At 57.5% G+C, this 20,209-nt stretch overlaps 4 protein-coding genes across 4 annotated transcripts; all 4 read left to right on the top strand.

Moving 5' to 3' along the window:
- Window positions 1-3,447: 3,447 nt before the first annotated feature.
- DCS_01185 (cysteine synthase K/M:Cysteine synthase B) lies at window positions 3,448-5,632 on the top strand (the record flags this gene model as incomplete). The annotated part of the gene is made up of 7 exons (XM_040798520.1): window positions 3,448-3,602; window positions 3,723-3,893; window positions 3,959-4,082; window positions 4,303-4,393; window positions 4,451-4,511; window positions 4,579-4,939; window positions 5,024-5,632. 7 exons carry the CDS (start codon window positions 3,448-3,450, stop codon window positions 5,630-5,632), a joined length of 1,572 nt encoding a protein of 523 aa, XP_040659403.1.
- A 1,331-nt stretch (window positions 5,633-6,963) lies between these two features.
- Window positions 6,964-7,951, top strand: DCS_01184 (uncharacterized protein; the record flags this gene model as incomplete). Its single annotated transcript, XM_040798519.1, has 3 exons — window positions 6,964-7,263; window positions 7,332-7,518; window positions 7,656-7,951. 3 exons carry the CDS (start codon window positions 6,964-6,966, stop codon window positions 7,949-7,951), a joined length of 783 nt encoding a protein of 260 aa, XP_040659402.1.
- Window positions 7,952-11,172: 3,221 nt separating this feature from the next.
- DCS_01183 (uncharacterized protein) lies at window positions 11,173-15,724 on the top strand (the record flags this gene model as incomplete). Its single annotated transcript, XM_040798518.1, has 4 exons — window positions 11,173-13,893; window positions 14,057-14,405; window positions 14,457-15,181; window positions 15,260-15,724. The coding sequence occupies 4 exons, from the start codon at window positions 11,173-11,175 to the stop codon at window positions 15,722-15,724; spliced, it is 4,260 nt and encodes a 1,419-aa protein (XP_040659401.1).
- A 1,268-nt stretch (window positions 15,725-16,992) lies between these two features.
- DCS_01182 (coronin-6) lies at window positions 16,993-19,309 on the top strand (the record flags this gene model as incomplete). Its single annotated transcript, XM_040798517.1, has 8 exons — window positions 16,993-17,026; window positions 17,090-17,178; window positions 17,267-17,409; window positions 17,487-17,633; window positions 17,710-18,131; window positions 18,194-18,230; window positions 18,289-18,403; window positions 18,473-19,309. 8 exons carry the CDS (start codon window positions 16,993-16,995, stop codon window positions 19,307-19,309), a joined length of 1,824 nt encoding a protein of 607 aa, XP_040659400.1.
- Window positions 19,310-20,209: the final 900 nt, after the last annotated feature.

Below are 20,209 nucleotides of genomic sequence, written 5' to 3'. Positions count from 1 at the left end.
GCTGTCGGCACTACCATGCGTGTAATTACATGTGCGCGCCGTTGAACTTCATACATACTTAAGACCAGTACTGTACAAGTGCGCAGGCATGAGTAGGTTTGAGTGCAAATAGGTGTACAGTACTTACATTTACTTGTACGGAGTCCTGGTATAAATCTCTGTATTACTCCGTACACGAATCCGAGTCATCTCCGGAGTTGCTCCACAGCCAAGTCCTACTCCGTCCGTGGTACTGTAGGAATTGGCAATGTACGCACTGTGCTTTTACTTGTTTTGAGCAAATAAGTACAGTGCACGTACTGTACACTTACCCGTACAGGTACGCATATTTGTAGGTGCAAGTACGAGCACATGTGTATGGAGTACGGGCACATGTCCTTAAGTATGCAGTCGCAGAGCACGGAACATGTGTAGCAATAGTTATTTATACTACTTGTACGGAGTACATGTACTTCGCGCTCTGTACAGTACTTGTGAAGGTGTTGATTTTTTGAAATTCGATCAAGGAGGCCAGGCGATGGATGTTCTACTCATCCAGCGCGGAGTGGTACTCCTAACTCGTATACTTGGGTGTACGGAGTACGGAGCACGGAGTACCTACTTACTTGCGTGTACAGTAATAATACTTGCTCGAACGTTGTGCGGAGTACAGAGTGCATGTGACTCAGTCCTTCCCACACGGATAGGAACTCGGACACGGTAATTATTTGGTGTAGAGAATTATGGACACCTACTTGTACTTACTGCAGTCGCGTCTCATACAAAGTACTGTAGCACGTAAGTACATACAGCTTCTTGCCCAGTCAACCGAGGACACTCAGTCAAGCTAAGTATGTTTACAGCGTACGCATGTACTTACACTTGCACGCGTTGTCAACGTCAGGCAACATGAAATTGAATGCATGTCTGCCTCGAAGGCATCATCGCGACCCGCACTGCATCGGTACCGACACGTACTCGAATAAAACCAGCTGATCCTCGTTGGGCAAAGATGCGCCGTCCACGGGCGTCATGACGGTGTGGGCAGTTCTTTGCACTGATTTCCCCTCCCTCTCCGCGTACGCACCTAGCGGCAGCCAGGCAAACGGTCTGTACAAGTACTGTAAACAGTCGGTGGACGGTGATGAGGAAGACATCTCTTAGGAACGTGCTGGTTCCGAGATCGGATAGCCGTATCCGTTTCAATAGTTCTTGGCCGTCGAGTACATGTACCTCATCGTACGAGCAGTCCTACCAAAGTAGGTACGTAAGAACAGTGCATGTACTGTACATTGACGGCATTCATCACAAGTACGTGCTTGTGTAGGTAAGTGTAGCATAGAACACAACTTGCAATACCGTACGGAGTATTTACTTCTCATCCCGGTGAGTGGGGGAAAGCCTTACGACAAGTACTTACTCCGTAATAACACAGAAATAGGTGTACAACTACTTAGCATCGTAATCGTGTCGTAATCATTCTGGTGCGGGATCAACTGATATATTACGGTAGGTGGAGCGTCATGCTTGAATCGCACAAGCAACCCACGTCAACATGAGTGGTCAAGTGCGTGGGGCGACGACACGGTTGTACTTACGTACAACTACCTACTGAGTACAGTAGTAGGTTATCGCAAGTGCGGAGTATTACCGTCCTTGCGCCTACAGAAATTAATATGGTGCACTTCCTTGCATGTACAGGTATGCACTTACTTGTGCTCCGTACAAGCGCTGTATTTCAAGTACTGTACTTGCACGTGTACAGCGGACAATGTCCGTTGATGTCGTACTGCGCACACACATACTTAAGTACACTGTTGGTACATGTCCAAAAATGCATGCACAATAGCATATACTATCAGTCATTACTATTTTAGTGGCATGTGGGAAGTATTCCTACTCTGCGCACTGTACTAGCAGTAGTTGATTGTGGGTACGGATAAAGACTGTAATACCAGAACTTGTCATGCATGTATTACTTACTTGGTAAGGGCGGCACTGCTTTGCTTTTAAGTGCCTAGTACATTACATGTACGTGTACTTGTAGGCTGGTCCTATGCAGTAAGTACCTAGAGTACTGTACTCGGTACTTAATTATATAACAGCACGGAGTAATTACTTACACCTTAGTGCAGTACCGAAAGGCCAACTACAACAACAGGTTTCCATTGTTTAAGTACGGAGTACGGAGTACATATATAATGTACATGTAGATGTACAGTAAGTAAGTACACCTACCTTTACCGCAAGGCCAAGCAAGCACCAACTCCACATCCACACGAGTACACAACACTATCCATGCAGCACTTTGTGCAAAGTCTCGTACTCGCATATGTAAATGGATACAGTTTAATAATATCCGCTCATACTCGTATTCTTTACTACAGTATGACTGTCAGGAAACGACAATCTGGTAATTTGCTCGCACCTGCTTGCTGTACCTGCTTGTACTGCAAATACTGTACCTCCTGGAGAGTACACCTTTGGCGAGTACAAGTACTTTGGCGTACGTCATCCTTGATGCTTGCCCTGCTAACTGGGGCAACAATCAACAATCGGCCCACCAGGGCCCAAATGCAATGTACATGTACAGTGTTGCAATGCGGAGTCAGTACCTACTTAGGTGTACCTGTACAACACTTGTTCCTGGGGGCACTACGGAGTACTGCGCATGTACCGTACTCGTACGGGAAGCAGCTTCCTCCTATTACTCGGGCTCATACTGCCAGATGAAACCCGCTCTAAATCTCTCTTCGCCCTTCCCAGTATTCGTATTCGCGACCAGGAGCATCTCTCTTGGAGTAATTAATACGGAGATTTATCAATAGCATATCCTCGTACTCGGACGGGAACCGGAACGCATCGCCTCCCTTCCAAACCGGACGGAACCGGATGCTGGCCGCGGTCCCGTCTTCGACGCAGGCCGTCTGACCATCTGACCAGGGTGGGCGTTGCCTGGGCGGGTACCTCGATGGACTCTAGCACACCATCGCCAGCGCACCATCGTCGGGAGGGGGGACCCTGGACACGACGAGAGCTCTCCGGACCGCGGGCGGATGGGTGGGCGGGCGAGGAGCAAGCTGGTCTTGGGACGTTGGCGAGAGTGACGGCGACGGCGAGCTCGAGCTGCTCGCAGACCCTGTCATTGCATTTCCGCCGGCTGGAATAATATTGACTCGCAGTCTCCCAACAAGTTGTCGCTGCTTCGTTTCCCGTTCCTTACTCTGCTCTCAGACGAGACGTATTCAAACATTCGATCATACACCAGCACTTCGAGCTATCCGTTTCCTACGCCTGGCTGCCAAGGCCAAAGCGAAGCCGTTTATTCTCTGTCGTGTACTGGACAGTCGACACGGCACGCCGTATACGCCACGGGGACTTCAATCCCTTGGGTGCAAGGTATTCTTCGTCTCGTCAGGCACCTCACCTACCATCTATCCTTAGCCGAATCAAGCGACGTTTTGCGTCATGGCAAAGGAGAACCACCTCAATGTCTTCCGGGGCCCGGATTCGGTCAGAAACTACTTTGACCCCGATTCCTCACCCCCGTTGCCCCTCGTCGAGATTCCAGACAGCCTCAACCCGTACCGGCGAGATGGCGTCCGGATATACGCCAAGATGATGTCCATGCACCCGGCAAACAACGTCAAATGCATGCCAGGCAAGTCGTTGCCGCCGAAGAAAGCCCCTCGAAAAGAAGCGCGCTAACCGGGCAGCACAGCCCTGAATCTGCTGCAGAATAGCGTCGTGCCGGGGAAGACGAAGACGATTGTCGAGTACAGCTCGGGTTCGACGGCACTATCCATGTCGCTCGTTGGCCGTGCCTTCTATGGCATGACCGACATCCGAGCTTTCCTAAGCAATAAGACCAGCTTGGCCAAAATCCGGCTCATGCAGGTCTTTGGCCTCAACCTGTGAGCACCTCGCCCCCGACGCGGCCGCCGCCACGACCCAGCGAGCTGACGCGGCCAACATGTAGCACGCTCTTCGGCGGCGCCGTCCCACCGGAGCCTCTCGATGAGCGAGGGCCTATACGAATCGCCAAGCGGATGGCAGAAGGGTCTGAATCGGTCCTAAACCCGAACCAGTACGACAATGACGACGTACGTTCTGCCTCTGCTTCTGTTTATGCTTTTGCTGTTGCTCTCGTCCTGTGTCTCCTTTCACTTTTCCTTCTGCTCTCCATTTACTTCTCCCCCTACCCTCCTTCTGCCCTCCTTGTGCCCTCCCTCTATCTCTATTTTTGCTTCTCCTTTTGCTTCTCCTTTTGCGTCTGAGCCTCAGTCTTTTGCGACCAAACATGAGACTGACAACAGCACCTAGAACTGGAAGGCACACGTGAAATGGACAGGTCCGCAAATATTGAGGCAGCTGCCCGAGATCAACCTAATCTGTTCCGGCATCGGCACCTCCGGTTCGTATATTCCGAGCCGGTGACGGTTGAGGTACAAAGTAGACTGACGATGTCCAGGAACCTTGACCGGATTGGGGTCCTTCTTCAAGGAGGCGAAGCCATCCGTCTTTCGCCTAGGGTAAGATTGGGCGGGAATGGAAAATGATGTGGAAAAAAAGACTTTGGCTGACCCAAGACCGCTTCAGAGTCTGCACGACACCCGGCAACTACGTCCCCGGCCCGCGCTCGTACAATCAAATCGACTTGATGAAGTTTCCTTGGAGGTCGTCTGTCGATGATATTGAGCAGGTCAGCTCTCGCGAATCCTACGCTTTGTCGCTTGCTCTCATCCGCGCCGGCCTTCTCTGTGGTCCTTCTTCCGGCCACAATCTCCAGGGGCTCTTTCAGTTCGTCGAGAAGCGCAAGGCGGATGGGTCACTGCGCCAGCTGGCCGGCCCAGACGGCGAGATGCACTGCGCCTTCATCTGCTGCGACTTGCCCTATCAGTACATTGACGAGTACTTTCAGACGCTCGGGGATGACTATTTCCCTCCCGTAACGAACAAGGTCCGCTCTCACACACCCTGTCTCGTCCCTACCTTTGATGGGTAGGTGGCATCTGCCAAAAGCCGACAACTAACGGTGAGACAGGAACTGCTGGGCGTCGACAAGTATTCCTATGACCCGAAGTGGGAGATGAAGGCTTCCGATGCTCTCCATGACTACTTCGGCGTCGACCAGACAATCATGGCCGACCTGTTGCGGCTCGCTCCAACCCTCGCCGCCGCCGGTGGCTCCGAACTGGACCGGCTTCTCCAGAGACGCCCAGACACCGTTATTCTTGATTTTCGTCAGGCCGCCGACTTTGACCGCTTCCGCCTGCCCGGGTCTGTAAACATCCCCTTTGTCGGCCCTGAAACCAACAATCCATTTTCCGACGCCAAGGTTCTGAGGGATCTCTGGTTGCGTCTCGAGGATACCTTCAAGTCCCCGAACGAGTTCCTCCAGGCTCTCATCCGTGGCAAGCGCCTTTTGCTCCTCTGCTACGACGGCGACAGCGCTCGCGTAGCCACCAGCGTGCTGCGAGCCAACGGGTTCGAGGCCGACAGTGTCATGGGTGGCTTCAAGGCGCTCAACGAGATGCGTATGGAGACAGGAGCCACGCTCCCGACGCAGATATCACTCGAAGATACACTTCGTTACGAGACACAGCGCCGCGTCACCATTCCTGTCGGCAAAGTTGGATCTGCATCTGGCTAGTGTTGCTGTCGGCTTGTTGACGCTGACAACCAAGGAAACAGCGGCCGAGTTGTGGGAGGAAGAGGCAGGTTGTGCGGCCAGAATGATGACAAGCAGGGGCGAGGCTTGTACCATTACGCAGCGACTCGAGAAGGAAGGCGACCTGCTTTGAGCAACTTACATGTACATATAGCGCATCACGTTTTGCGATGTCTCGCATGAGCATATAAAGCACCGACACATACGATGCAAAGAAACCGGCCACGAGAGGGGTTGGGGCCACCCAAGTTTCCATATCACGCGGCTGAGATTCTTCGTCGGTCTCCGAACGCGCCAGTCCCCCATCCAAGGTTCCCTTGTCTCGTATGCCTCTCGGCATATCTTTTTGACGTGAGCGGCCATCAATACAAGTATGCCAGCCGAGCTCGGGGTTCCTCCTCTTGAGCCGAAATGGCTTACTTGGTTATTGGACATAATTCGACCCAAGTTGGGGAGCGTGAGTGTAAATATGGGCCTGAAGGCAACCGCTCGGTTGGGCAACGAGCCATACTCTCATCAGTCGAGGACATTTACCACGCTTTGTCTGCCATCGATATGCATACCATGTGCCTGGTGCCGATGTCAGTTCATACCCGGTGCTACATGAACTACGTAGTGGTTTGCATGTTCTCCGATAGGTGATTTGATCCAGCGTTCAAAGGATCACCGCATAATTTGGACAGCAAGAGGTATGGATGAGATTCAAGCATGACTTCGTTTGGATTTTCCAACGACCGGATACAAGTGAAAATTGCCATGTATAAAGCGCTCTTCCGTTTGCTCGTGGACAATGGTGGTCGCGAGCAAGAGGGTTGCAACCCACCCAGAGCTTTATCTCGCGCCTAGGATTGCTTATTCGCATGTCCCTGTCGTCGCGGTAGAGGAATTGCTCAAAATTTTAGTCGCAATTACGTGTACGACGAGTAATGTTCCTATGTATTAGTTATTATCTCCTCGATGCTCCGTACTCCTCCATCTGGTAGGTATTACACCGCACCGTTCCCATGTTGAGCACTTCTCTACACTACTAAGCTGGCCCGGTGCTAAGGTACCTTTCTTGTACTGTACCTACTAGGTATAGGTAGTAAGTTAGGACAGTAGTAATAATATCCTGTGGTATCTGTACGGAATACAGCCAAGTGCTCCGCATACCTAGTTACCTACTTACTTACAGTACTTGTACTCGGCCAGTGGCATGCTAGCATCAAGTTCTGCGGTGAACCCCCTATCAGCGCCATCGTCACCACCGTATTCTACAAATTCGCCGCGAGGTCAGACGTTACACCAATCCATCGTCTTCGACGGGCAGGAAAATGACGCGATTCCGGCCTTGCATTGACCTGCACGCCGGGCAGGTCAAGCAAATCGTCGGCGGCACGCTCGACAGCAGTTCGTCGACGCTGCAGACAAACTACGTGTCGCAGCACCCCGCAAGCTACTATGCTCAGCTGTACAAGGACCACGGCCTCGAGGGCTCGCACGTCATCATGCTCGGGCCCGGCAACGAGGAGGCCTCGAGGCAAGCGCTGCAGACGTGGCCCGGCCATCTCCAGGTCGGCGGTGGCATCAACGACAAGAATGCGGCCGAATGGATCCAAGCCGGTGCATCCAAGGTGGGCGTCCCGGACCAGGCGAGGCGTGGCGAGGCGTGGCGACTGACCTGGCTCGACCGGCCGTTCAGGTCATCATCACCTCTTTCCTCTTTCCCGACGGCCAATTCAGCCAGCCGAGGCTAGACGCCGTTCTCGACGCCCTCGGCGGCGACAGGAGCAAGCTCGTCATCGACCTCAGCTGCCGTCGCCGAGGCGACAGCTGGTTCGTCGCCATGAACAAGTGGCAGACGATGACCGACATGCAGATCAGCCAAGGTTCGTCGTCGTACCCCCTCCCCCCCCCCCCCCCCCTCCGTCTGGCGGCCGACATGAGAGATTTTTCGCCCCGCCCTCGAGCCTCCGTGTCTGCCTCCGGTCGCGTCGTCGTCGCGCTTGCGTCTGACCTGGGACAGACTCCATCCGGGCACTGGAACCATACTGCTCCGAGTTCCTCATCCACGCCGCCGACAACGAGGGCCTGCAACGAGGCATCGACGAGGAGCTGGTGGAGCGGCTCGCGCAATGGTGCTCCATCCCCGTCACGTACGCCGGTGGAGGCAGGCACCTGGAGGACCTGGCGCTCGTTGGGCGGCTCAGCGGAGGCAAGGTCGACCTCACCATAGGCAGCGCCCTCGACTGTTTTGGTGGGTCGGGTGTCAAGTTTGACGAGTGCGTCGCGTGGAACACGAGGCAGGGCTCGGGCTCATAGTGTCGTATCCTGGCGACGGGCAAGAGCACAACACCTTCTTCGACCATGCACCAGCGGGTGCACGAGCGGCGACGTGCGATATGAGAGATGCGACGCAGGAGACGGGATACGAGGAGATGGTGGCACAAGCATCGGACATGCTCTGTTGCACAGCGGCTGCGTGGAAGCGGCGGTCATCCGTCATGGCCAATTCATGACATCTGCGGCCCCTCGCCCACTCGGATCCTGCAACGGACGTGGCCGGTGGGTGACGCGCTTTCCACCCAGCTTCGAACAACATCCCCCCAGAGGTCCCCGAGGAAGCCCGGCAGGTGCGAGCAAGGAACCCCTAGTGGAAGATTGGAATAAATGTTCTGCAGATGATGGTTCGTGGAACGGTGGGGAAAAAGCAAAAGCGCGACGGGACGATGGGTTGGCCCGTAAACGGATGGGAAGCGTCCGTCATACGAAGGAGATGGTGAATCAAAATAACTCGAGGGATGCGGGACATGTAGTGAACCTGCGGTCATTGTACGAGTCACTCGAGGAGTACTACGGAAGTACCGTGGTAGAAGTAAGTACTGTAAATGTACATGTACAATACAAGCAGGGACTCTGTTGGTTGGGTGCAGACCAGACGCGACGAAGCTGGGGATGATGAACTGGTGCAGTCTTGCTTCCGATAGACACACACTTGAGGCTTGAAGGGAGGCACAAGGTGCGCACGAAGTGATCCGTGCCAGGCGACGAATACGAACGAGGTGCCGGGTAGCGACGCAAGGGAGCAGGCAAACCCTTGCGGTTCGGGGTGGCAGTGCAGGGGTCGGGGGCGCTGACGTGAGCTTCGTTCGCAACTTGTGTGCACATCCAACTGTTGTCGAACATGTTGGTACCTATTGCATTATAGCGCCTTGGTACTATTATATCTTCTAATAGCAGACACTGCGTAGTATTCGTTGTACGGAAAACGTCCTGTACGTACGGCGTGCACCTAACAGCTTCGCTCGTAGGTGTACTCCGTACATGTACATGTACTTGCCCTCCTATATTACTCAAGTGCAAGTATACAATGAGCATCGCAAGTAATTACTAGGTACCTACGGAGTACGGAGTAGTACACACTGAAATAGCACTGCAGTAGCACTGCAATAGCACTCCGTCCCTACTGGGCACGTGCTATAGGTACGAGTGACTACCACATGTGCACATCAATTGGTGCTTGTACGTGCAATAATATCTGCTACATATTCATGTCTAGTACGATACAGAGTATCTGTGCAGATGGTACGAGCACGCGACTCCGAGTACACAGTATGAGCATTGACCGACCGACTGCCAGCGCGTCAAGGTTCGTAGACGGAGCACTCCGAACGGCAACAGGATTTGTGGCCGAGCGGCTGAGTCAAGATGGTCAACGGCCGGATGTGACGACGGACGATGGGCCGATGGGACAGCAGAGAAAAGCAAAAAAGGAAAGAGACAGAAAAGAAAAAAAGGAAACAACGTGGGCTGGTGTCCTACAGCTATAATTAATGTACAGTACTTGCATCTACAGTACGCCTGCATGTACTTTGAACACTGTTGGGTCTCGCTCTCCGACGACGACCAACGAGGGCGGCCGGGGCAAGATGCACATGCGAAGCATCGGCAACCGCGGCGAGAGGGCATGAACGCATAAGCACGACACACGTACATGTACGACGACTTGCAGGCCCGTCGCCAACGGAACCAATCGGCGGGCACACGCACTTGGTCTTCCGCCGCAGCGGCGCCTCCTTCTCCCGTCGCACCTGTGCGGCCAGCCATGTGAAGGGCCTATGACGAGAGGCCCATGACGAGGTGAACATGACAACGAACCTACGAGGGAGAGAAAAAAGAAACAATGCCAAAGATGGTAAGCTCTTGGGGAGACGATTGCCAGAATTAAATCATATTCTTCTCCCAAATTGTCTCTCCCTTCCCTCTCGAGAGCGCAAGTGTAGATGCAAGGTACAGGCACCAGAGATCGAGGAGAGATACTCGAATGCCTAGCACTACACAGCACTACACGCACGCATGGTACGTGCAAGTACTCCGTATAATATACTCCGTATATTATACTCCGTACATGTACATTCAACCAACACCTGCACTGTACATGCGCGCACGCCACGAAAGCACTACGTAGCCAGCAGTCGTACAACGTAGGAACTGTGCTGCAGATACGCCTACACCTACGTATTGTCCGACGTACAAGTGACACGACGACATGTGCACTTACATGAAAGAGGCCCGTCCCCATTGTTTGGAGTCTCAGACCCTGGTCGGCTGCCATGGCGACTCCGACGCCTGATAGGTCTATCATGCTCCTGCGAACTCTGTCGCCTCGAGAATCTCATGCTCGAGTTGGCGTAGACAGTGTCTAGCCTGCGGGAGCCGGTCGGTGGGTCGCTGCAGGGAGGCGGCGCAGGCAGATTAGCGCCGGGAAGGTTTCCCACGGTTGCCACGGCAACACCGCCATCGACCTCAACCCGTGTTTATTTTCCACAGGCCAATCACGCCCCGCCGGTCGCCACCTCGGCCGCGGTACCTTAAGTGTAGCTGCAAACGCCATTCACCTCACCTCACTCTCGCCAGCAAGCACGCTCCACCTCATTCTCGCCCTCCTTTTTGACCTCCATCCACATCCGCAGCCGCATCCGCCCACATGCCCATTGTCAACCACCCACCCGTCCCTCCGTCCACCCAACATCGCCACCATCTCGGCCTCCTTTCCCCCCTCTGCTTCTCTGCATAATTTTCTCGCCTCCTTTGCCACTTCCCTGCGCGAGCCATCTGCCACTTGCCGGGCAGCCATAGCTCCTTGCGTGCCGTTCCTTGCCTCCTCACTGCGTGCTTGGCTTGTGGTTCTTGATTCAGGCCACCGACCAGATTCGAACCAATCCCATCGCCCCCCGTCTCGTGCAAGCCGATCCGACAGCACGGCCCACGATCCGTTTCACCACCATTGCTCGTCCTGCGCCTGACTTGACGTCGGCAAGTCGCTCGGCCTTTCATTCCTCTGCATCCGCAACGCCGCACTAGCATCACCTCAGGCATCGCCGCACCCGATGCATTCCAGCCTCGTCTGGTCTCCGTCGAACAATCAACAGTGGTCATGATGGACTCTGAATCGGTATGACGAATCGACCTCACTGCGCCCCCCGCGGCCGCCCTCCGCCCCCCTGCCGTGCGAAGCAAAACAGAATTTCTGACCCCTCTTGATGCCCTCAGGTCTATCCTCTGCGCATCGCCAAAACCACGACCAGCTCGTCGCCGTCCAAGATGGCCACCAGCCTGCCGCGCCCTCTGTCGGAGATCTCGCCGACCGAGAAGCGCCGCAACTCCCCCAGCTGGCGCCAGTACACACCCACAAAGGTCCGTCGCTCCTCCCTGCCTGCCGACCACCCGGGCGGCCGCCGTCGAGGCCCCTCGTCCGTCTCGAGCCTGGACGAGGCATCCTGGAGCTCGAGTCTCCCGTCGTCCCTCCATCCTGCCCGACCGGCCGGCTAACGCTCGCGATGCAGAAGGTCGCGCCCCCGGCCAACGACTCGTCCCCATTCCAGTCTTCGCCTCTCGAATCGGCCACCTCACCCCGACTCTTTTGGCAGAACCGAAAGGCGGACGACATGTTCGACTCGGCTCGCACCGGCTCCCCCTCGCCCACCCGTCGGTCGTCCATCGAGCGCCTCCAGAGGGCCTCGCGCGTCAAGAACAGCAACATCCTGGCCCTCGAGCAGAAGCAGGAATATGATCCCACCCGCATCCACCCCCTCGAAAGACCGCTCGCCAAGACCCAAGCGAACGCGGCCTTTGCCTTGTCGTCGAGCTCCAGCGGCCTCCGCTCCTCCGATTCGGAGCCGCGAGCCTTCGACAGCACCTCGAGCCTCTCCAACATGAGCACCTCCAAGACCTCTCCCACGCCCTCCACCTCCCTCCACGGCGCAGCCCGACCCACCAGTCCGAGCAAGGACCAGCCGTCGCCCACCAAGTCGTCCCTATCGCCCACAAAATTCAGCAGGGGCAGCTACGACGCCGAGGGCGGAACCTGGTCCGGTCACTCGTCGCTCAACGATCGCGAGCTTCCCGAGGGACGCTTCCTCCACCGTCACCCGAAGAGCGTCACCTTTGATGCCGCGCCGCCGCAGATCAACGAGTACGAAATGGCGACGCCCGACCTGTCGTCGGTCGGCACCAACTCGCGCGAGGGGAGCTTCGAGTCCGTCGACGACGACGATGACGACGACGACGACGACGACGACGTCCTCTACGATGCGGGGCATGTCGGCGTCCAGGACGACAGCTTTGACGCCTCCCTCGAGGACACGGACAAGACGCCCGTCGTCGGACCCGACGACTGGCGGGGGGAGAGCCCCATGGTCCACGGTCGCAGCCCGATGCCGATGGAGGTGAGCCCGATGCCTGAGAGCGTCCCCTCCGTCGCCACCCGCGGTCACGCGTCCCACCAGCGGACCGACTCGGTCAACTCCAACGGCGACCACCGGCCGCTGCCCCCCCTCCCAGCCCTCGGCGTCGCCAGAGCCCAGTCGGCCGGATCCATGCCCACCTCACCGGGACTCTCGGCCACGGCCGAGCGGATGGTCGGAGGCGGCTCCCTCCGGAACCTGCCCGTCCCGCCTCCGGCTTCGGCCAGCAAGATGGACATCCAAAGCTTTGGCAATGGCAAGATGACCCTTGAGGAGCGTCTCAAGCTTATGATGCTGTCGGACGATGGCGGCGGAAAGGCGGCCGCCGACGAGCAGCGCGAGCGCCGACTTCGAAGGGGCGCCAGCCGCGACCGAGACGCCACTCCGCCGCAGCAGCCGGAGGCGGACGGCCTCGAAACGCGGCACGACGACGAGGACGACGACACTGTCGGCGACATGTCGCTTCTTGACGATTTCCAAATGCCCTCCCGAATCTCCCGCGATTCCATCATGCGTCGTGTCAAAGGCAACAAGGTGCTGGACAAGGAGTCGGAATACCACTTCTCATCGCCCGCCGCCGCGCCCCACGTGCTCGACCCCGACATTCCCATCCCGTCGACGGAGGAGGGTGACTCCATCGTCGAGGATTCCATCATGGACGACGCCGACCTCGACGACGATGGTGAGCGGGAGGGCAGCGTCATCATCACCAGGGACCCTGAGAATCACGTCCTTGACGTCCTCGACATGTACGACTTCGACGACAACCGAGACCAGTCCCAGACGTCACGAGACGACGACGACGACGACGAGAGCCACTACTCGGAGCAAGAGCCGGCACGAGAAAGGTATCAGCCGACGGAGGCGAACCCCGAGGCCGAGGTCACCACCCCCCGCGCCACCTCGCCTGCCCAGTACCTGAGTCTCGGCGGTGCCGTTCCGGAGGTGGCCCCTCCCCCGGTGCAGGGTCTCGGGCCGATGGCGGATTGGCAGGACAGCACGCCTCCTCCCACGCCAAAGGCCTCTGCGGAGAATCTCGCGGGAGACGCCGCCGGCGTGCCGCGACCGCGAACCCCCGAGAGGCCCATGTCCAAGCCCGAGTACGACGGAGCCGGCTGGGGCGAGCCGGAGGACGGATCCGACGACGAGCCCGGCACGCCCGACTCGGTCATCCACCACCCCATGCTCGACGACGACGACGAGCCCCCCTCGCCCGTCATCCCCGAGCGTGTGGCGACCGTCAAGTCCACCATGGGTACCAAGCTGAAGACGAGACTCTCGAGCACGCCGGCCGATCTCGCCACGATGCGACAGGCACGCAGACAAGTCAGCCACGAGGTCCCCAGCGTCCCCCCCATTCCCGAATGGCATCGGAGCCGCCAATCGCGAGAGCAGGATGCCGCTGCGGACGGCCATCTCGAGCGCCAACTGAGTTTCAAGAACCGAAGCTTGACGTTGGACATTGACACGGGGTTGAGCCTCGATCAGGATTTCGAGAGAGTCATTGAAGCGCAAAAGGTACATAACCACCCTCCCCCCTCGCCCCCCCCCCCCCTCTCCACCCCCCATCCCGTTCAGCGCGTCCACGTCCACGTCCAATCCAGATTCTGCCTACCCACGAACAAGGCCCATCCAGGCTGGACCGAGTTGACTTGATGCTAACCCGATCCCTCTCTCGCAGCGTGGCTACCTCATGCGCCAGAACACCAAAGTCGTCACGGCCAGCGACATGGAGGGCGATGCGGCGGTGAAGGCTCGCTCTGTAAACAACTCTCCTACCAAGCAGGAGCGACCGCCGTCGTGGATTGTCGAGCCTTGGAACGGACGCTCTCGATCGAGGAGCCCCAGGAAGCGTCCGGCCACGGGCCCCGTTCCGCCCCTGCCAGGCCAGGAGAGCAACAGCGCCGCTCTGGGCCGCGTGTCGGAGGAGAACGCATCGTCGGAGACTGCCACGGTCGACACGGCCGAACGAGGTCGGCTGTTCGTCAAGGTCATGGGCGTCAAGGATCTGGATCTCCCCCTGCCCAAGAGTACGTCGTCCCCGCCCGCCCGACTCCCTGCACGGCACCTAACGTTCGCAGATGAGCGGACCTGGTTCAGTCTCACCCTTGACAACGGCGTCCATTGCGTCACGACTGCCTGGCTCGAGCTGGCGCGCAATGCCCCCATCGGCCAAGAGTTCGAGCTCGTCGTTCCCAACGACTTGGAGTTTCAGCTCACCCTCAACATCAAGCTGGAGAAGCCGGTGCACGCGGACAACCCGACCGTCTCGGCAAAGATGAGCAAGCCCAAGACGTCCACTTTCAGCCGCGTCTTTGCCTCGCCGAGAAAACGAAGGGAGATGGAGATGAGGCAGAAGGCTGAGGAGGAACGCTTCGCGCAGCAGCAGCGAGACGCCGCAGCCCGCCGAAACAACGCGCCGACGGCGTACGATCTCTTGTCGCCCCTCGCCGCCGAAGACGGCAGCTTCGCACGTGCCTACGTTTGCCTTAAGGAGCACGAGAGCCGGTGCTACGGCCGGCCGTACATGGCCGAGGTAGCCTGCTTCAACGAGTGGGCCACGGAGGATGAGAGCTTCGCGTCCAGCGTCAAGAGCAAGCGCGGGAACACGACCGTTGTCCGACGGGCCCCCTACAAGGTTGGCAAGCTGGACCTCCAGCTGCTCTTCGTTCCCCGTCCGAGGAACGCGGCGGACGACGACATGCCCAAGAGCATGAACTCGTGCATCAGGGAGCTCAAGGCAGCCGAGGAACGGCTCTCGCACAACTGGGAGGGCCACCTCAGCCAGCAGGGTGGCGATTGTCCGGTACGTCACGTTCAATGGGGGGGGGGGGGGGGGTTGGGGAGGTGAAAAGAAGATGTGCTTGCTGACCGAGTTTCACAGTACTGGCGTCGCCGATACTTCAAGCTGGTCGGTGGCAAGCTGACGGCCTTCCACGAAGCGACTCGCCAACCGCGCGCCACCATCAACCTGTCGAACGCGAAGCGCCTGATCGACGACCGCCGAGCCTTGACGGAGAGGGATATGGTGCTCAAGGGCGGGAAACGGCGCCGATCCGGCTTCGCCGAGGACGAAGAGGGCTACATGTTTGTCGAGGAGGGTTTCCGCATCCGCTTCAACAACGGCGAGGTCATCGACTTTTACGCCGACACAGCCGACGACAAGGAGGGCTGGATGAAGGTTCTCTCCGAGGTCATCGGACGAGACGAGAGCGTCGCCGACGAGGAGACCAACGGCGTCAGGTCGCGGGCGAAATGGTGCGAGATCGTCCTTCGACGGGAGCAGGAGCTCCGCGGCCGAGCGGAGGGCCGGCGGGTGCATTCTCGGAGCAAGAGCACGGCCACGTAATGGTCAAGGGACTCGTCGGGGGGGGGGGGGGGGTGGGGAGGGAGAGAGAGTTTGGAATGGTTTCGAAAAAAAAACCCATATCCGACGATGGGCATGGCCGAATCGGAGGCTCAGGTTTGCGCCCCTGATACGAACGCAGGGCCTTGGGGTTTCCGACAGACTGGTTTGTCTGCGTCCGGGGAGCCTATTTTTGATTTTATTTTCTTCTTTCCCCCTCGCACTGCTTTGGGGGGAAGCCATGTTGGATTACGAGAGTTGCCAAGCGGGGATCGGGTCGGCGTCGGCGGTGAATTTCTTGTTACTACGACCGCACTGCTGCCGGCTGGTAGCACTCTCATCTGTACCTACAAATTTGTTATATGAAGTAAAACACAAAGGTCTTGTGAAGCATATCCGGATGGCTGCGCTCCTCGAATCCTCCTGTCTTGTGAGTGGAGGCCGGATTCGATCGGTGAAAGCACGTAGTGGATGATGGTGGACGCACAGATGTAGAAACGAAGCAGGTCTTGGGAATTATTCGTGGATAGCTGGCTCATCAATCTCTCTTCGCGTGAGAGGGCGTAGGTATTGATGAGCTGAGGCAACCAAAGCACAGGACTCTGGTTGACACTCGCATCCAGACGTTGAAAGTGCATTGGCATCACGTGATGCATGCGAACTGTCTTCCCTTTACCCACGAACTTCTTTGTGTCAGTAAGTACAGGGTACTCCGTACTAATTACTGTATCAATCGGCCCCTGCCAGATAGCCCCCCACCTGCTATGGGAGGTGCGAACACCTGTCGAATAGCGGGTGCCGAGAAGTCTGGGGGGGGAGGGGTTGGTGCTGACGCTGCTGAGACAGCAGTCACTCCAGTTGGTTTATCAACCAGCCAGCCAGCCAGTTAGCTCCCTACCATGCAGCCAGTTGGCATCCAGTGAGCCGGCCAACCAACAACCATCCATCTATCCATCCGTCGATGCATCCATCCCCCTCCCTCCCCTCCAACCATCTCGTCGCCCTGTTGAACCACTGCACAGCACAACGCTACGAGCTGTGCTCTTGCCGCATTGTACCTGCATCCGGCAGCCAGGTGAAGCAGCAGCCTTGCTTATCGCAGAGGTCGGCATTCGCATTGCTCGCCACCTCAACACTCCAGCCGATTTCGTCCTCTGCTCCCCTCGAAAGCTGCCCTCGATCGCCGCCCTCGATCGTTGCACACCTGGCCTCTCTCACATCCTCCCCCCCTCCCTCTTGAACGCCCGCCAGCCGCACGGCCGACAGACACCATGGCTGGCCGTTTTGTCCGGGCGTCCAAATATCGTGAGTTGTCGCCGCCGCAACCGCCGGACGGTGTTTGGCCGGCGAGACTGACCTCATGCGCAGGACACGTCTTCGGGAAGTCGACGAGAAAGGAATTCTGCTATGACAACCTGCACATCAGCCGCAATGCATGGGATACCAACCTGGTCAAGGTGCGATTTTCCACTCGTCGTCCCCTACTTTCCTGCTTGCGACGGACGAGCAGAGCCGGGCCGGCGCTGATGCGAGCCTCGAACGCAGGTGAATCCCGAGTACTTGTCTGTCAATTGGGATGCCTCAGGCGGCGGTGCCTTTGCCGTCATCCCCCTGAGCGAGAAGGGCAAGCTTCCCGATCAGATTCCGCTGTTTCGCGGCCACACGGCTGCCGTGCTTGATACCGACTGGTACGAATGACCGACCGGCCGACGACCTCGCCGTTGTCGGCTCGACCACCCCTTCGATTGTGCTGACGCACTCGCAGGAACCCCTTCCACGACCGCATTGTCGCTTCCGCGTCCGAGGATGGCAAGGTCTTTGTCTGGGAGGTGCCCCAAAACTTTACGCTACACACAGACGCCGAGGAAATTGTCCACGTTTCGCCTGCGAGCAAGCTCGGGGGCCACTCAAGGTACATTTTCCATCCGTACCATGCACCCGGCCGCTTAGGCGCTTCCTGCGGCGGCTGATACTCGTCTGCGTCACAGGAAAGTTGGACAGGTCCTCTTCAACCCTGCGGCCGAAAACATCCTCGCCTCGGCCTCGGGCGACTTCACCGTCAAGCTCTGGGACATTGGCACTGGCCAGTCGCCCCTGACGCTCAAGCATGGTGACATCGTCCAGAGCCTGTCGTGGAGTGCCGCCGGCAACATGCTCGTGACGACGTCGCGCGACAAGAAGATTCGCGTCTGGGACGTCCGCCAAGAGAAGCCTGTCCACGACGCTCTTGGCCACAGCGGAGCCAAGAACAGCAGGGCTGTATGGCTGGGTGAGCACAACCGCTTCGCCACCACGGGCTTCTCTCGCATGAGCGAGCGGCAGGTCGCTCTGTGGGAGCCTGGACGCACCGAACCCATTGGCGGCTTCACCATGCTCGACTCCATCTCCGGTGTCTGCATGCCTTTCTGGGGTACGTACGCCCTGCTCATCCCCACCACCGCGCTCGAGGGATTTGTGCTGACCGGCGTGCAGACGATGGTTCCAACTGCCTGTACCTCGCCGGCAAGGGGTTCGTGCTGCCTCCCCTCCCCTCCCCTCTCCAGCTGGCCGACACTTACCTGGCGCAGTGACGGCAACATACGCTACTTTGAGTATGAAAACGACAAGTTCGAGTTCCTCAGCGAATACAAGTCGGCCGATCCCCAGCGAGGCATCGCCTTCGTCCCTCGTCGTGGAATTAATGTAACTACATTCACTTCCTGGCATCACATGTGTGCATGCGTGTGCGCGCAGCTCGACTGACCATGTCAGGTGCACGAAAACGAAATCATGCGCGCGTACAAGACGGTCAACGACTCCTACATAGAGCCCATCTCCTTCACCGTACCGAGACGTGCAGAGACGTTCCAGGCAGACATCTTCCCCCCGGCCATCGGCACCAAGCCGGCCGCGAGCGCAAAGGAGTGGTTTGATGGCAAGACGGCCATTCCCGCCAAAATTGACTTTGAGAGTATATACGATGGCAACGCCCCCCGGGAGGTCCCCTCTGACTACAAGCCCGTCTCCCCGACGAAACCAGTCCCCCCGCCGGTGGCGAAGAGTGAACCGAGGAAGGAGGAGGTCGTTCCGGCCGCTGTTAGAAGCCCACCGCCGACGATGAACGAGCGGAAAGCATCGATGTCGACCATGGCGACCAGATTCCAAGACAATGAGGAGGATGACGAGGCGGACGACAACGATGAGACGTCAAGCTTCGAAGAAGTCACCCGGCCAGCGCAGCGAACCGCGGCGCCCATTCGATCCGAGCCCAAGCCTACCGTTGCCGGTCCCGCCAGGGCTCAGCCTGGACCTGCCGCCGCACCGGCGCGTGCCCCGTCCCCCGTCAAGACACCGACGACTACCACATACGCACCCACAGCAGCCACTGCCTCAAACCAGTCGTCCTCGGCCGGTGTCGAGTCTTCCCTCGATCAGATCAAGCGGCTCATCGAGAACCAGACCAAGATCATCAGCGCGCAAAACGACAAGATTGGCCTCCTGACGGGCGAGGTGGAGTCGCTCAAAAAGAAGATAAGCTCGGCCGGTTCGCAGGATCAGATTGAACGGATCCGTCAACTAGAGCTGGAACTCGAAGAAGCGCGGTCGTGATGCCGACTGCTTCTATGCCGGCCACTGAAGGCCAGTCTGCCTTGCCGATGGCGGGAGGGCTGTCTTGGAAATGAAAGCCGGGTGGGTAGGCTGGTGGCAGAAGTTTGATGCTGTAACGTACCTGTATACCGAGCGAGAACGAGGAAGTGAATTGCTTAGGCATCAATTTGTACCTCGTTTGTGACGATGCATGGCTCCCCAACGACGGCGCCAAGAGATGGTGTCGTTTCCATTGTCACACGTAAATCGTACTAGAACTTGACGTTTCGTCACCACAGCTAGAATCATTGCGGCGCAGAGTTACTTGCAAATGTATTCTACCTGTCGGGTAGTAATTGGGTTGGGAAACGGTTGTCGATAGAACAGCACAGCACCTGCCTCGGGCCCCTTTCGGCCACTCTCATCGACTACACCAGTCTCCCTACCCTATATCTGGACAGTCCAATTCAAGCAATAACTTGTGTTGGCAACGTACGCATCACCCATTGTGAAATTCAAGACTTGAATTTGGGTACTCGCACAGGCCAAACGAGGGTCGAAGACGGTCATCCCTTAAGGAGCACCGACGTCACATTGGTACAACAAGGATGACGAGTAGCAACGATTCGAGGGTGGCCAACGTTGATTGACTCGCAACACTGATATCATGTTGACGCAGCTCCCACACGTCATGCATGCACGCAACGGTATGCTACGAGTCACAAGCCGGATAAACAAACAGCGGTGCTCGTGGTGGCAGTTTCACGACATGAAGAAAACGCCACCGACGCACGACACGCACTACCAAAAGGGAGGCTGAAGACCACGAACAGCCGGTGTTTGTACTTTGTACGCACCGACCATGGAGGCGAGACCTTCCGACGGGCGGTACGGCTGCCGAACCCGAGAAGGAGCAGGAGC

Source organism: Drechmeria coniospora, chromosome 01 (genome assembly GCF_001625195.1).
Source record: "Drechmeria coniospora strain ARSEF 6962 chromosome 01, whole genome shotgun sequence".
Lineage (NCBI taxonomy): Eukaryota > Fungi > Ascomycota > Sordariomycetes > Hypocreales > Ophiocordycipitaceae > Drechmeria > Drechmeria coniospora.
The sequence above is the reverse complement of the archived record's forward strand: the minus strand, read 5'-3'. Positions and strand labels throughout refer to the sequence as shown.